The sequence below is a fragment of the Hippopotamus amphibius genome, chromosome 17 (assembly GCF_030028045.1).
Source record: "Hippopotamus amphibius kiboko isolate mHipAmp2 chromosome 17, mHipAmp2.hap2, whole genome shotgun sequence".
Taxonomy (NCBI): Eukaryota; Metazoa; Chordata; class Mammalia; order Artiodactyla; family Hippopotamidae; genus Hippopotamus; species Hippopotamus amphibius.
The window spans coordinates 45015166-45031888 of record NC_080202.1 but is presented as its reverse complement, the minus strand read 5'-3'; the positions used below and the strand labels follow the sequence as shown (position 1 = coordinate 45031888).

General features: G+C 34.1%; 1 protein-coding gene across 6 annotated transcripts in view; it reads left to right on the top strand.

The window, feature by feature from the left end:
* GPATCH8 (G-patch domain containing 8) overlaps positions 1 to 16723 on the top strand; it is a 101742-nt gene that overhangs the window by 23218 nt on the left and 61801 nt on the right. For 2 of the 6 annotated variants that reach the window (XM_057715751.1, XM_057715754.1), the window contains exons 2-4: positions 3006 to 3080; positions 8977 to 8994; positions 11145 to 11217. Coding sequence is in view for 1 of the 6 variants with exons in the window: in XM_057715750.1 (XP_057571733.1) it covers positions 3006 to 3080; positions 11145 to 11217 (148 nt within the window). In the remaining 5 variants the exon portion in view is untranslated. Of the gene's footprint in view, positions 1 to 2999; positions 3081 to 4061; positions 4097 to 8976; positions 8995 to 11144; positions 11218 to 16723 lie in introns of those variants that run through there. The other 4 variants (XM_057715752.1, XM_057715750.1, XM_057715753.1 and 1 more) reach the window with 4 other exon arrangements.

Here is a 16723-nt window from a genome sequence, read left to right as displayed (position 1 = left end):
GTCTGTGATACATTTTGAGTTATATTTTTATTATGGTGTGCAAGATGGATTGAGGCTCATTTTTTTGCATATGAATACCTAGTTCTAGCACCATATGTTGAAAATACTTATTTCTCTATTTGTGTTTGAACCTTTGTTGAAGATCACTTATCATAAGCCTTGTAAATCAACTGTACTTCAAAAAAAATTGTAAATGTATGTATGGGTCTTTTTCTCGACTCAAACTATGTTATTAATGCTCTTTTGTATTGTGTTTGATAAATGCAGAATGATTTGAAAACTTAGCTGTGTTTAGAATCTGGTACTTATGGACAGTAATTTGTAGGGAATTCTCTGGCGGTCCAGTGTTTAGGACTCCACACTTTCACTGCCGAGGGCTCAGGTTCAATCCCTGGTCGGGGAACCAAGGATTTTCTAAAATGATGTTAAGTGTACTAAGAGAAGATTTTGGGACTTCCTTGGTGGTCCCGTGGTTAAGACCCTGTGGTTCCACTGCGGGGAGCTTGGGTTTGATCCCTAGTCGAGGAACTGGTAATTCATGATCCATTTGCAAAAACTTGAGTGATTTCTCATGTGCTAAGAATGAACTGGAGTGGCTTTTCCCAGATGCCATTTTCTTTTTTTGTAGAATTACTTGGTAGTTCTCTAATAATATCTGTGTTTTTGCTGTTATATCGTTTTTAAAATATTTATTTATTTAGTTGCACCAGGTCTTAGTTGCAGCATGCGGCCTCCTTAGTTGTGGCATGCGAACTCTTAGTTGCGGCATGCATGTGGGGTCTAGTTCCCCTACCAGGGCTCGAACCTGGGCCCCCTGCATTGGGAGCAGGGAGTCTTAACCACTGTGCTACCAGGGAAGTCCCTATTATATCATTTTTGATAGTGATAAATTTGGGGACAGTTCTGTTTTGATCTGAAACACGATTGTCCTAAGTTAAATACTCTAAAGGTTTAATTATTTTAAAAACAGTACCCAATTATTGTTGGTAGTTTGAGATTATTCTTTTATAATTAAATCATATCAAGCTTTAGAATGAAAGAGAATTGTGAGATTTGGCTGGACATTGGTGTTCCGTAATACTGTGAGGTTTGAGTAATTTAATTATCTTGGATATGTATTATTTAGGAATTTAGATGTACTTTGCAATTAACACCTTTTAAGTAACTGTTAAACTTTTAAATGTTGGAATAGAGTTAAAATGCCAAGAGGCAGGTGTTATTTTTTTTAAAGCTCTTTATTGGAATATAATTGCTTTACACTTCTGTACCAGCTTTTGAGGTATACCAAAGTGAATCAGCGTATTTATACGTATATCCCCATATCCCCTCCCTCCCGCGACTCCCTCCCACCCTCCCTGTCCTGGCCTTCTAAGACATCACCCGTCATCGAGTTGCTTTCCCTTTGTTACACAGCAACTTCCCACTAGCTGTCTATTTTACAGTTGGTGGTGTATATATGTCTGTGCTACTCTCTTTGTCTCAGCTTCCCCTTTGCCCCCTGTTCCCCCAACCTGGTGTCCTCCAGTCCATTTTCTGTATCTGCATCCTTATTCTTGCCCTGTCACTGGGTTCATCAGTAGGCAGGTGTTATTTTAAAGAGATCGTTGGACACAATATTGGAGATTAAGACAGACTTTCAGGATTGATAGCTCTTTTTTCATATTTCGGTATTTGTTGATGATTACTTTTTCTCATTCTTGGCAGGGATACCTGCTCTTAAATCCGATTCCATTTTTCAGATTCGCTTTTTATCTTTGGAAACCCCATTCCTGTGCTATTTTTCCTTTCTTCTTTTGGATAGTCTCTACCACACAGTTTTATTATTTTTAATGTAAAATACACATAACATAAAAATTTTCATTTCAGTTATTTTAAAATACACTGTTCAGTGGCATTAAATACATTAATGTTGTACAACCATTATCACCCCTGTCTAGTTCCAGAACTTTTTCATCACTATAAAGCCCCATTCTTGTCCTTAAGGACTTCACAGTCTGGTGAGGAAAACAAGTAACCTAGTGTTTACGATACGGTGTGGCAAACTATATGTTAGAGCTTGCTGTCATTAAGCTTTATTCTTTCGACTAAAATTTTACTTTGAAAAAGCAAAGTAATTTTTGGTTAGGTTAACATTCAAGTTGTCATACCACTCCACACATGAATTAAATTTAGGCTAGCTAGAAGTCTTTAGTCTTTAGACTTAGGTCAATTCAGGACTCACAGATCTTCATGCCCTCTACTTCGTAACAAGAAGGAAACCAGAAAATTAACATTCAGGTTTAAAGCCAAATTATGGGCTCTTCATTTCTCATGGAGCAGAGAAAACCAGGATTAGAAAGAACTTCCTAGTTGTCTGCACCCATCTGCAATTGAGCTGTTTTGACTTATTCTAGTTGCAGTGACAGCTTGCTTGATTGTGGTCAAATGTGGCATTATACAGCCATGCTTATCTCTTTTGGAAGATCATTTGAGGAATAGCTGTATTTGGGATACTGTGTCAAGAGATTGTGTTTCTGAATTCCTTGAAACTTTGAAGTTAGAACTTGATGATTTAAACTTGAATGTTTTAGCAGTTTTAGTTAAAAGCTGTGTTATCAACATTGAACAGTATTGTAATACAGATTTTATTTGCATTCTGCTCTTAGGGCTTATTTTCTGTAGCACAAGTTTGTTTAGGAAAAGTAAAACACAGTACAGCTCTTTGTTTTTAAGATTCTGCAGTCTTCCTAATATACTCAGTCTGTGAAAGAGTTGATATACCAAATGGTTGATAATGTTTTAGTTAGCAATTTCAATGTTTGTCATAGGAAGATGAGTTCATGTTACTAGATCTAGACTTCTAATAAATTTTCTTTAGAGTTAAGAAAGTCTGAATTTGCGGCATAGTTTTGGTCGTTTACTGGAAAAGAATGAAAAGTTAAAAACAACCCTTAGTTTGATAGTTTTACTAATAACTTTGACATTTATTGCTTTTGGGAAAAATAACTGTAGTTTCGTTTTTTCAGGGTAATCACTTTGATCAGTATGAAGATGGACATTTGGAAATTGAACAAGCGTCACTTGACAAGCCTATAGAATCGGTAAGATCAGTGCTTAATTTTGGGTCATAGATAGTTAGGTAGTGTTCGTGTGACACTTGATGTGAATGAAGTTAAACTTATTAATAACTTATAGTACAGTTTAGAGCTGTTTTCTTGCATGCCCTACAGTAATCAAGTAGAGTTTGGGTTGTAATCTAATATTTAATATGTTGGGAAGTCAGTGAAAAATCTAGAAACAATTTAGAATTTTGATGGAAAAATTTCATTTTTGGCCCATACTGATATTCTGTTAAAGATAGCAAGTTCAAGTTTAGTGTTTTTGTAAATTGAATAAAGGAGTAAAATGTATTTTGATCCTTTAAAAAGCTTCACCTTTCCTGGGCAACACGGTCATGTGTGAAATGTTCCATTAGGAACAGTTAAGGACTAAGATATTTTATTTACCAGACTCTTGTGAAACATGGTAATTTTGGTTTCTGTGGCGTAATAGATGTCTGGTTTTTGTCAAAAGTTGATTGTATCTTTTCACATAACTAAATTTTAAATATTAATACAAAGCAACAGAACAAGGAGATTTTTCCTGATTCTTAATTTTTGAACATTGTTTTTATTTTGAAAAGCCCTTTATTTTCAAATTACATAGTCCATTGTTAAAATGTCTAAACTTGTCAGTATTGTCAGTATTTAATATTTGTGCTTAAGTGTACATATTTAATAAGGGTTTCAGGAAGTTATTGGTTAACTTGAATGAAAAATCATCAAAGAGAGAATCTCTATAGCAGTCAAGACATCCCCTTTCTCCCTTTAAGAAACACTAGCTTCTCCTCCCTCAGGAAAATAAGGCAATGTAGAGAGTACAGATACTTTAACTTTAACTTTTATTTTCATAACTGTAACATAGTAAAGGATCAACATATATTTATGTTCCTAATTAGGTTGGTGTTGTGTGTGTTTGTGTGTGTGTTTAGATGTTTACAGAAATTTACACAACTTGGGGTGTTCGACATTTTTCTTCCACAGCAGTTGGCCCATATTAGCTAAGCAGCCATGATCTGGTTTGTATTGCACGGTCTGCCTTTTTTTAATTTCTTCTCTAGGGTTTCTTTCTCCCCCACCTTCCCTTCTTATTTCTGTTCTTCTGGTCCAGTGAACACTGCATATAGTACCTTCTGTCTTAATGTGCTGGCATGATGCTAGACTTAGGCATGGCAGTAATTGATGACGCATGTGATAATGCTGCAGAGGGAGAATTCACACCTGATGTTGTGCTGAAAGCCCAGTCTTGTGTTTTGACTTAAGGATAAAATGCCAAGCCTACTTTGCTAAGTTAAAAATCACTGAAGTTTTTGCCTTGTTGTATATATTATCTTGGGAATTATCACAAGGTAGAGTTTTGCAATGAAATCTGTGGGCTAGTTAGGTCAATATCTTGTACTTGAAAAATAATTTAATTTTTCCGTTCTGTTTAAATATTTCTTTGGGTCAAAGTTTAAGAACAGATAGCTGTCAGGAGAAAGACCCGATTACCATATTCTACAAGGTACATGGTTGGTTAATATTATACAAGCTGTAATTCTGTTGGTACTCCAACTCAACAGTAGCAGGAAATTTAGCTAGACTAAATTTGAAGCCAAGTATTCATTATTACTATACTCAAGAAAGTTTTCTTAAAGGCAGTAAATTAAATGATATTTAACATTTTAAAGGCTTCTTTTAGGGCTACATTTTAAGGGTTTTGGAAAATTCATTCCTTTGGCATGTGGGACTAGTGCTCTTTTTCCTCTCACACTGTCCAGGAAATTTTCCAGCACATGTCATAGGGAGAACACTATCAGAAGACACTCTGAGTAATCTGAACAATTAGGAATGGAATTGATATATGCCTTATTTATTAAATAGTATTATCTTGTAGCAAATGATATATAGTTATTTAATTTTTATGACTAGGTATATGTTCAGAGATATATATTAATAAGTTATACTTCTCATGAAAATTTACTCCCGGAACACATTAAAATATGCATTATTTGTGATGTGGTCATTTAGGTAGTAGGAGCCAGGAGCTGCATAGCTGACATGGTGTTAGATAAAAGTTGGACAAAAACAGAGGGATTTTATTTCTGTTACCAAGTCACTTGGGGATAAATTTGGAGTTTTCAAAGAAAGTCCTAAAATGATTGGCATCAAAATAGATAGTGTAGTAACCCCCAAGTGCCCTATCACCCTAGGAATGTGCACCAAGTAAGTGTATATTAGTTATATGGCTGGCTGGCTGGCTATCTGGTTGAGCTGTTGAGCTATATTGTTCTTAGGGGGAAATGGCGTTGCTTCTAACACACAGAAAGAGTCTCTGCTGAATTAAAATCTTTCTCTGCAGCAATATCTATTGAGAGGTGCTGACTGTTTTGCTACAGCATGCAACTCAAAAGTGGCTGGAAATATGCAGCTTTGGGAGTCTACAGATCATTGCAGGAGCTAAAGGTCTAGTCATTTTTTTTTTTTAACAAAGGTAATCTGCAGCAGCTGGTAACCGAGGAAATCTCTGCACAGGTTTGTGCCAAGAATATGCCCTTTGTGAAGGGTGATTGTGAGTATAGGATTAAAGTTTTTTTGTTTTGTGATAGGGTAAATTTGTTGCCAACGGGCAAGATGGGAAGTGAGATACAAAGTTGCGATAGTTCATTATGCTTTTGGTAAACTTCTGAAACCTAGATTTGTTCCTGAGATGATACAGGTATTTCAGTTTTAATCAGAAAATGTTGAAAATGTATCAAAATCCAGCATCTGTAAAGTATTTCATAATCTTTGTTATAAAATTTTATTTTCCCTGCTTTATTTCAACCAACCAGATATCTTTCAATGACATTTCTGGTTAAGAGTAAAACACTGTTCTAAGAAAATTATTGAAGAATTGCCAGACAACTTGATTATCTGAATTAAAGAGAAGGTAGAAAGTATTAACATTTTACCCTTGTTACAAAATACTTTTTAGAACTTATATTTTAAGTTACTGCTTTGAGATTTTTAGGTCCCAGCTATAATTATGACCTCCACCTACTTAAAATATTTGGAAAACAAATAAAACTTAATCTAAAACCATAACCCAGTCTAGGATTCCACCATAGATCCAAGAATTAGTTGATATGATTTAGGATATATGGTCCTCTATGATCTTTACCATAGAAAGAAGATGAGAAATCAGATGGGAGAGTGATTATAAGCTATACAAAAGTCAAAATGCCTGCACCATAGACTTAAAATATATTGTGATTGTTGCAGTTGGAAGTAAACTTACCCATCAGCCATTAGTTGGTCTTTGTTCTACCTGACCGGTTAAAATTCTGTCTGTATAGTTGTCAGATTGACTGAGCAGGTTTTAAAAATTAATGTAAGTTTTCAAATTCCAGTTGCTGATGTTTACTTTGCATCTCTAGGGATTTAGAAGTATATGTATAAGTGGGTTTTGTCATGTTGCATATCTGTTTAGATCTGTGGACTCCGCTAGTTCCAAACTGTAACTCTATAAGACTGCTGATTTGACATTGAGCAGTGACCATATGTGGACTGCACTATAAATAATGTGCTTCTTGGAGCTGAATGGTGTAGCATTACTATATGGCTTTTCTCTCTAGTCTTCATTGTGTCATCTGTAGTGAGCTATAGATTTTTTTGTGTTGGGAATTTTTACAACTTGTTGTTTGCATGGGTTCACCTAGTAGCACTTGGTTTTTGCTTATAGAGTCTTTAATACACAATCAGCAAAGCTTACAATCCACTCAAGAGACTTGCCATTTTTATCACTGTTGAAAATGAGCTAAATGGTGTAAATTGAATGTGGCTGTCAACTAAAAGAAAATTCAGTGTGGAATTAGTATTCATCTAGTCACTGACATAGTTATAGTATAGTTTTCTCTTGAGACATGGTATTCTACTTCCTGTTATTAAAAACTTGGCACCAGCCCCTCCCAGTGAAGTAAATTTTAATCTGAATTTTGGCAGGCTCCCATTATACAGATTGGTGATGCTGTTGCCAAAATGATCATTGTTACTCTGATGGTGTACAGCTTGACGGGGCAAAGAAAAGTTCCTGGGAAAGTTTTCTACTTGGTATTTAATTAATGAAAATGTTGAGGAATGGCTGAAACAGTTAATAATGAGATGGTTTTTTGTTTTTGTTTTTTGACTGGTATTGTGTTTTTAGCATGTTGGTAGTTGTTTGTAATACACATTTCTTTCTATAGATGATGTTCCCATTTAAAAATTATATCCTGCTTTCTCACACATATAATACAGAGGAACAAAGGGTTAAAATATAGCACTTTAATTTACATTTAAGTTTAGAAATAGAAAAAAAAGTAAAGGCCAGTTTAGGTAATCTAGGTGGAAAAAGTTTGAGTTTAGCTCAGCTTCATAATTTAACCAAAATTAAGAAGAACTTCATACCTAACCAAAGAAAATGCCACACTGCCACCATTTTTGGAGTCTTAAACACAGAGACTAACAAACAGGTTATGGGAGGAATTCCCTGGTGGTCCAGTGGTTAGGACTCTGTGCCTTCACTGCCAAGGGCCGGCCCAGGTTCAATCCTTGGTCGGGAAACTAAGATCCCGCAGGCCATGTGGCATGGCAAAAAACAAACAAACAAAACCAGATAGGTTGTGGGAACTCTTTATGAAGCACGTGGAAAATAAGCTTTTTGCCTACCTTCCTCGGGCAAAGTTCAGTTGCTTTATTAATTGTTTAAAATTAGTATTTCCCTGCATTTCTTCCACGTGCATTTAAATTATAAACAGCCTGTCACTGTACATGCCCCTCTGTTAGTCACAAACCAGGCTGTGTTAAAAAAGAAAAAACAAATTCTATTATTTATCTTTGGTTCTATGAGATTATAACTAAACCTCAAATTATATATTTTATTTAAAAATAAAAAACTGAAAGTTTAGTCACTGTTATAGTGACCAAAATAGTAAATTGTTACTATTTCAAAAGTTAAATAGTGCTCATTGCCCTTGTTATGTCTGAATTACCTGTTTGGGCTAGAAATTATTTACTTTACTTTACTGTTATAAATAACATTCATGGGAATAATTGGCAGCCTAACCAGACAGAGTAGATTAATGATATTCACAGGCTGGCCATTGAATCTGTAGCTTTCACAGTGAGTTCAATGGACATTTTGATCACTTCAGATTGGACAAATCTGCTTTGTTCTACTTTGTTATAAAGTATTTTGGTTTGCCTTTCTTGTGTTACTCATCATCCTTAAGACTACTGGATTTTTGAATAGTGTTTATAAGACCTTTTTTGGTAAGAAAAGGAACCACATTGAATACTAGTCCTTTCTGCAGTTACAGAACTGCCTTTTTTTCCTCCAGAAGCAGATAGTCTGAAATGATAGGAAAGGTTCAGATTTTCTGTATTAGTCATTCACTAAATCTAGGAGGTTGGTGAGGGGAATACTTTCTGGGAGATATGCCTGTTATTTTTGTTGCTTTTGTTATAATTGCAAGGACATAGAGTGGCATGTTAATAATTTTAATATAACCCCTGACATTTAAAGAACAGTTTTCACCTAAAGTTGTAGAAGAGAAATGCCACTGCCATTTTGTATCAATAGCTTTTTTTGAGAAGGTGACAGCCATCTTGAGTGGTTTTGTAAAAGTGGTGCTAATGTGTATAACCCTAAATTTTTCTTTTTCCTCCCTCTCCCTTTAACATTTGCTTTTCCTTTCACTGTTGTCAGTCACAACACGCTGCTCTTGAATCTTTCAGCTGGTCTTGACTCGTGAATTTACTTATGCTTTCACTCTTCTTTAATAAATACATTAATTGCAAGCAGTGAATTGAAAACAAGACAAAAAAAAAATAAAAAAAACGACCATTAGTGATTGGACAGTTTCTTACTTTGTGTTACATTTAACTGTTCTTTTGACAGCCCAGTTTTTAAAGCCAGGTTCGTATGGAAATGCTTTCACTCCACTTGCACTGCTTTTGGAAATAGCATACTGCTTCATCTGTCTGTTTATTTTAGTGCATTCATAATATAACACAGTCAGCATAATGTCTCATCTCCATTTAGCCAAGAGATTGAGTTTTCTTAAATTAAAAAAAGGGACAACAATTTTTGTCGGCATGGTTTAATACCCTAAATCTGTGCCAAGTATAGTTACAAAATTAGTCTATTAAAAGATTAAACAATAATCAGCTACATAATCTTAGAGTCATTCTGCTATCCTTGTCCTTTCCAGAGTTAATTCATTTGTAGGAGTTACGATGTAAAACAACAATTTTATGTACAGGTAAGTTTATTTCCACAGTAGTATTATAAAGGCCTCTTCATCTTCCTTTTCTGCTAACATTACTTGTATTAAGATTTAACAAAAAAATTTTTTAACAATGAAATTATTTATAAATAGGCACTCAGTACTGGGATTACACATAACCATAGTATTTTTGTTTTGTTTTGTTTTGTTTTTTTTTTTAGTATTTTCTTATTCTCTAAGTTCCTAGAAAAAAATAATTCCTAGTGACCTTTTGTGCACAGTAATGATTTTGTATATATATGTTTAAAACAATTGCATGTTTTGTTTTAGAAACAGATTTTTCATTATCATTTGCCTTATTTTTGTTTTTAAAGTGGCCTTATCTTTGCTCCTCTGATCAATGAAATAATCAGCTGCTCAGCCCAGTTTTCCAGTTGACATACTGTCATGAACTCATAGAAGGAAGTTGACCTTTTTAAAAACAAACAAACAAACAAACAAACAGAAAACCCAGAGCATTTGGGGGGGCTTAATCTTCCTCTTGTAACTTACTGTCAGATGATATAATAGTAAAATAATTTTTTTTCTTTCCCTTATAACTCTGAAGAGCATTTTTCCATTGAATGTGGAGCTGGAAGATAAAAAGCAATTTAATATGAGATGTTTGATTTTAATTCAGAGATTTATGGTTTAGTTGACTTCATAATTTGATTTTAGGAATTTTGAGATTATTTTGAAATGGTGATACCCAATTAATATTATAAATTACATTTTAATGCATACAGAACACTTTGTGTTTCAAGTTTTTAAAATTTTCCTTTGGATGAGTAACATCATTTTATCTGATACAGTTAATGGTTATTTTAACTTTATCTCTGTACTTCACAGTGTTTGTAAAAAACAAAGAATTGGACAAAGGTCTGCAGAGGTTTCTAAGATTTTGAACAATTACACAAAAGCTGACATTTAATTGTTGTTTCTAGTGTCTTTTCATGTGGTTTGCATTGAAAGATCTTTTCCACTGTGCTCCTAGGAAGATGAGACATTATGTATATTGGTTTTTTCCCCCTACATGCACTAATGGTTCTTTACTGTTAACTTATTGCTAGGCCTGTTTCATTCTAACATTTTAGCATTTTTGTTAGATTACATGTTGAAATGCATCACTCAGTCTGTGCTTGAGCTCATTTTATTTTTCTGTTTAATCAATTTAATTTCTTGTTTTACTAACCTCACTGTTTTTTCAGTTTAATATTGGCTGCATGCTAGTTAAATATTTATATTTATATATATATATTAAAAAACCAATCAAGTCTAGCCTGGATTTTGCTCTGATTGTGTTTTCATTTCTAGTGGTGGGGCAGTCTTACGCTTACAACTTACTTTGTATCATGAAAGCCTGACACATAAGCAAAATAACTAAACACAATGTAGATTTTCTTTAAAAAACTCTTAAAGTGGTGCTGTCTAGGTGGTGGATATGATTGTATAAGTACCTTGATTTTATGCTTTTTAATGTTAGTTTTAAACTTAATAAGTGTATTCTTCCCCTTTTCCCCTTCCCTTTTTTCTCCTTTTAAAAGTGTTATATACAAAAGTTGCCCAGCACACCATCAGAAAGGACCCTTACCCTCTATGTTCTTTCCCATATAAAATACTAGCCAGTATTTCTTTTTACATTAATGCCCCCTTTATTGGGCACATTTACCCTATTATTAGCACCTTTTTGCATGCATATATGTAGAATTATCTCTTGTTCATCACCTGTTTAAATATCACTAGGAAGGGAAGAATATATTATTGGAATATTTTTGGTTTGTCTCTCTGTTCTGTCTGTCAGGATAATATTGGACATCGCTTACTCCAGAAACATGGGTGGAAGCTGGGCCAGGGATTGGGAAAATCTCTTCAGGGTAAGTTTTTTAAATATACAGAAAAAAAAAAAAAAAGAAAGAAAGAAAGAAAAAGAAAATGTTTCTGATGCAGATCTTATGCCTAAATATATTTGTTGTCTTTCTTTAAAAAGTGTTTGGGTTTCCCCCTGCCTTTTACCCCCTAGAATAGTCTATTTTTCGTATGACTGTATCTTAAATCACTGTTAAGCTAATAATTGCAAGAGTAAGCTGCTGTGTCATGAATACTTTCAGGTTAAACATACTGTGTATGACTGAACCTGTTTTAAGTTTCTTTTGGTGGAGGTGATGGGTGGGTGGAGGTGATGGGTTGGTGAAGTAAATGAAATACGTAGTATCAGAGTGTGCTTTCTTTGTATCATTTAATGATATATTGTGGCTTCAGTATTATAAAGAGAACCATTCAACAGCAGAGTTTAATTTTTGCCCTCCCAGATTCTCCCTGAAGCTGAGGATTACCCTGATTCTTTTTCTCTGTGATCAGAATCCATGTAGTAGTAGAGAGAAAAATTAACCTATATGAAACACAAAGTGGAAGCACAGGTTTCCTAGGGTTCTCTGAGTAGAGAGGCCGTTTTTCAAGTTCAGATCAATCTCTGGGAAATGTATGGCTTAAAGTTTCCGTTACATTTATTTTTTCTTTTAACTATACTAATCCCTTGGACAACAAAATACTAACATTTCTGCTTCTGAGTTCTCGCTAGTTGGAAACCAACCAGTCAACTCCATTCACTTTTTAGTTCCCTCTTATTTAAGGGCTACTGTTTGTTCTTTGCGGATGTGAACACTACCTCAGAAATGATGGAAATCATTGCACTTCTACATCTGGTCATGGAGGGTCTTGTTGTATAAAGGGATCTTTGGGGAGAGGTGCGCTGCTATTGACTAATTCTTTGAATTTGGGAAATGAATTTCCACAATTTGAATGGGAAGTCTCTTCATTTCAAGTGTTGTGTACTAAGGGGCACAAGAGGATGGCATGAAGCAGGATGTTTCAGTCTTTAAAACCTTTGCTTTTTAAATTATATATCCACAGATTGTATTCAGTGGTGATACAAAGGAAATGCTCAAAAAATATATTTCAAGTTAATATTTATTACTAAGCATTCATCTATTTTTTTGGAGAAAGATTTGATCACCATTAAATTTGTTTTCCAGTGGCACAAGAACTTATTGCACACAATGTAAAGAATACTTTACAGCTGAGAGCAGTTAGTATGGCATAGACCATAGCTTTTGTAAGAGTCCAGAAGAGAGAAAGGGTAATCAGGGCTAAAGTAGAAATGACTTCTTGATAGGATTAGTCCCAGTGGTTTGCATAGTTAAGTGTTGGGTTGAACTGAATGGAGGTGATAGTTGAGAATAAGGTCTGAAGATTGGATTTGATCTTTTCCTACTGTTTGAAACCTCTCTTCCTATTCAGAGATTTCCAAGAGCATTGTTGATTGTTGCTCTCTTTGTTCAGGCACACAAGGGAGTAGAATTTGGGGGCATTTCATAGGGGCTAGCACATTTGTTTGAATCCTAGAATTTTTCATTGTAAGCATTGGAGATTTTAAAGTATAACTAGAACCTGCAGAGGGAAAGAGAGTGAGAGAGACATACAGAGAGTGAATTTAAGAAAGGTGAGGTAAATGAATACTCACCTGTTTTTTGGTGATGGAAAATTATTATTGTTTCATTTTAAGAATGCTTTTGAATTTGGTTCTTTGAGTTCCTTGAAAAGAGAACTTAGGTTTTATCCATATTTCACCTTCATTTCTATGGTAATAAGCAAGTAGTAAGCACTGAATAACTTGTAAAGCCATTATTTATTTAAAATAAAAGGGAAATTTGAAACCCATCTTTTTTTTTTTATTTTTAATTGTGGCAAAACCCACATAACATAAAATTGCCATCTTAACCATTTTTAAGTGTACAGTTCAGTAGTGTTTACTAAATTCACATTGCTGTGCAAAGCGCATCTGTCTTGTATGGCTAGTACAGCCTTTACCCTTCAAAAAGAATGGGACCTTATTCTATTGTCAACATTAAGGGGCGACTTTAATTATCTTGTAAATGGCTCTTTTATTTTTTAGTGTCGCATTCAACATTGTGCAGGCATTGTGCTAGTGTCTCTTACATAGCTCTTTCTGTAATACCCACGTTGACTTGACCTAGAATATAGCCACATTTATGGTATATTGAGGTAATTCGTGATAGATATTTTTCATTGTACCAAACCTTTGCTATAAGTAACCGCTGAAGAAAAACCCTGTTGCTTTACTGAAAATCATGCCTCCTTACTATTGTATAGACTAGTCGCTGCAAATAATTTCTAGGCTCATGGCTTTGTAAGTTCTTTGTATTTACTCATTTATTGTCAACTTTTAGTTCCTTTTATTTGATTTTAAGGCTCTGACATTTTTAACATGCAGCCATCCACTAAATTTAAACCTGATCTTTTCAGAATTCTTTGTTCACATTTAAAAATTATTTCAACCCATGCAAGACTTTTACAAAGGTTGCCAGTCCTTGGGGCTGCAGCGTATATATATACTTGTCACTGGATAGGTTGGAGAGTAGGGCATGCTAACTCTGAAACAAAATTATCTGTGGCACGATGGAAAATTAAACTTTGTAAGGTGGGTTTAATTTTGTACTTGAATTTCCCTTATTATTCACCCTTTGTTCTCCCTAGTATTTATTAAAATATTTGAAAAGTTAAAAAAAAAATGAAAAACTTTAGTACGTGGCAGGTAAGTGATTATTAGTGTTAAGAAAATAAAAGCCCTGTAGAAAAGAAATGTTGACAAGATGTCTGAAGGAAACAACATAAAGAAAGTCCTGTTGATGAGAACTATTATGGACAATTTTTTATTGTAGAGGTAGAGGATGTGTTTAATTTGGAATAAAGCAACAGCAAATGATAGTTGTATTTTGTGGCTGTTGAACTGGATTTGGTTCTTGAAATTGTTTTATAACCTTGTGGCAGCTTTGAAATGGAATGGAATGTAGCTCAAAATCTTTATTTTGTTATGAAATAGGTAAGTAGGTGTAGCCCAGAAGTGGTGCCTGAACTTCCTTTGTTGTGTTATCTAAGAGCTGTTTGATGATTTGGCTGTTTTTTTGGTCACAAACAACAAAAGTTCAGCCCCTGAGAAAAATGAATGAGGTATGGTATTATTGCATATTTCATGCTGTCTAGAGGATTCAGTCAATAATAGTCTAGTAATGTAGTCGTCTAAATAGCGTAAACCATGGGCAAAGTAGATAGGATATTGTTCCTGCTCTTCAGGCGTATTTTCCAGTCCCCCAAGTCTTGCTTTTTAAACTTACCGTACACCTTTGAAGGTTTTTTTAAGCCCAGGTACCGTGTTTTATATTTTTTAGTATGTGATCAATTGAATATTTGACAAATTGCTTCAAGTTCCTTGAGGGTAGGGATTCTCTTTTTTTTTTGTTTAAAAGTACTTGGCATAGGGTATGAAGCAGTGTAAGCAGCATTTGGAGAAATAAGATTTAGGTTTGAGCTTGGCTCTGCCACTTTAAGTAAAGGGACAAGTTGCCATCACTGAATTAATTTTCTCAGCAGTAAATTGGAATTAAAATCTCTGCCTGTATTCTCACAGAGTGATTATGAGGATAAAGTAAGTTAATGTAAGTGAAGTCACTTTATACAACTGTGAAACACTGTATAACTACTAATTGTTATTAACACCTCTATTGTATAGCATATATTTAGATATTTTAACTGAACTTGAGATAATCCATCTTTAGGTCTTTATCAGAAACCTAAATGTAACACAAATCATAAATAGAGAAGCCTCTATCTTGCTACTCTCTATTTCCCAGAATTTGTAACAGTGGTAGCTTAATATGTGCTAGATATCTGACTTGCAGATCTGTGCTTTTAATGCTGTGTATGTTTTAGGGTCCTAAGTCCCTAGTTTTGGTGTTTATTTTAGTAATTCTGAGCTCTTAGTTACAACATCTAAAAGAGCCTCAGTCCCAGTAGTGCTGGGACAATTGGATAGCAACCCAGAAAAAAGAAGTTGGATCTCCACTATCATACCTTACCCCAGAATGTATTCCAGATGAATAAAACATTTAAATGTAAAAAGTGAAATCATAAAATCATTAAGATGAACAGTGGGATAGTTATTATCTTAAAAATAATCTTAGAATGAGGAAAACTTTTCTAAGTTAAACTCCAGACCCAGAAGCCATTAAAAAGAGGATAAATTTGACTATATTTCATCATAAATAAAGTAAAAACAACAGCAACAACACAACAAACTGGCTGAAATATCTGTAATATCTCATTATAGACAAAGGACAGATTTCCTTATGTATTTATCAGTATGTAAAAGACTTATAACTAAATAGAAAGGGGGAAATGATATGAACACTGTTTACAGAAAAGTAATGCAGATGACCTTTAGGTGTTTGAAAATATTCTCAATCCTCTTCATATTAGAGATAATGCATATTAAACTATGAAATATCATTTTTCACTTCTTGGCTTGGAAAAGGCTTTAAAAGAAGATTAGCCTGGTCATATTTGGGGGAAAGTGTTCTTAAATCATAGCCAGTGAGACTATATATAAACTGATAAAACCACTATGGAGAACAGTTTGAATTACTTAAAGATTAAAATGCATGTATCCTTAGTTCTGGCAATTCTGTTTCTGATTATCTTTAACTTATTTGTGAAATGCACAAAATAATGTATGATTAAAGATATTCATTATATCACTGTAATAGATTTGGAAGTGGTCTACCATATTTCCTTGATTCTAAGACATTTTTTCGTATTTTAATAAAGGTAAAATTAGATGTACCTTATTAGTGGTATTATAATTGGCAGCTTTTAAAATTTCATTCTTAGTGGCATATAAAACTGTTTTATGGTTAATGGCATTTTAGATTTGAAGAAATTGAATACTAAATGGGGGAAGGGAAACCATGCAGCTTTAAAAGGATTGAGTTAGTTTAGTATGTACTCAGTATATATAAAGCAATTTCCAAGATAGATTAAGTAAGGAAGCAAGGTGCAGAACAGTGTGTATTATAGTAAACTATATACCTATGTATGTAGACAGGTAGATAGATATATACCTCCTGCTTAAAAATCACTACTTTGTTCCTGAAAATCAGACCTCCTGTATGAAAACCCTACTTGGGAACCTGTTTACCATTATTTTAAATGGGTTACACATCAACCCAACTCCTTACCAATTTGTAAAACATAGCTGCCTGTTCATGAATTTCTGAAAAAGTTAATATATAAAATACTTAAACATTTCTTCCTGATTACCAAATAATTACTATGGTCATTAACAGTTGCTTTCTATGTAGTGACATGTCCACACTTTTTGTTGATACTTAAGCAGCTTTCCCAGAGTCCTACAAGTTGTATGTGGAGTGTATCCTCAGATTTCTCACATATCATTTTCTTAAAAACATTGAACTAGGTTTTTGAGATTGAAACATAAAAATTTTACTATATGAAATCATTGGCTGG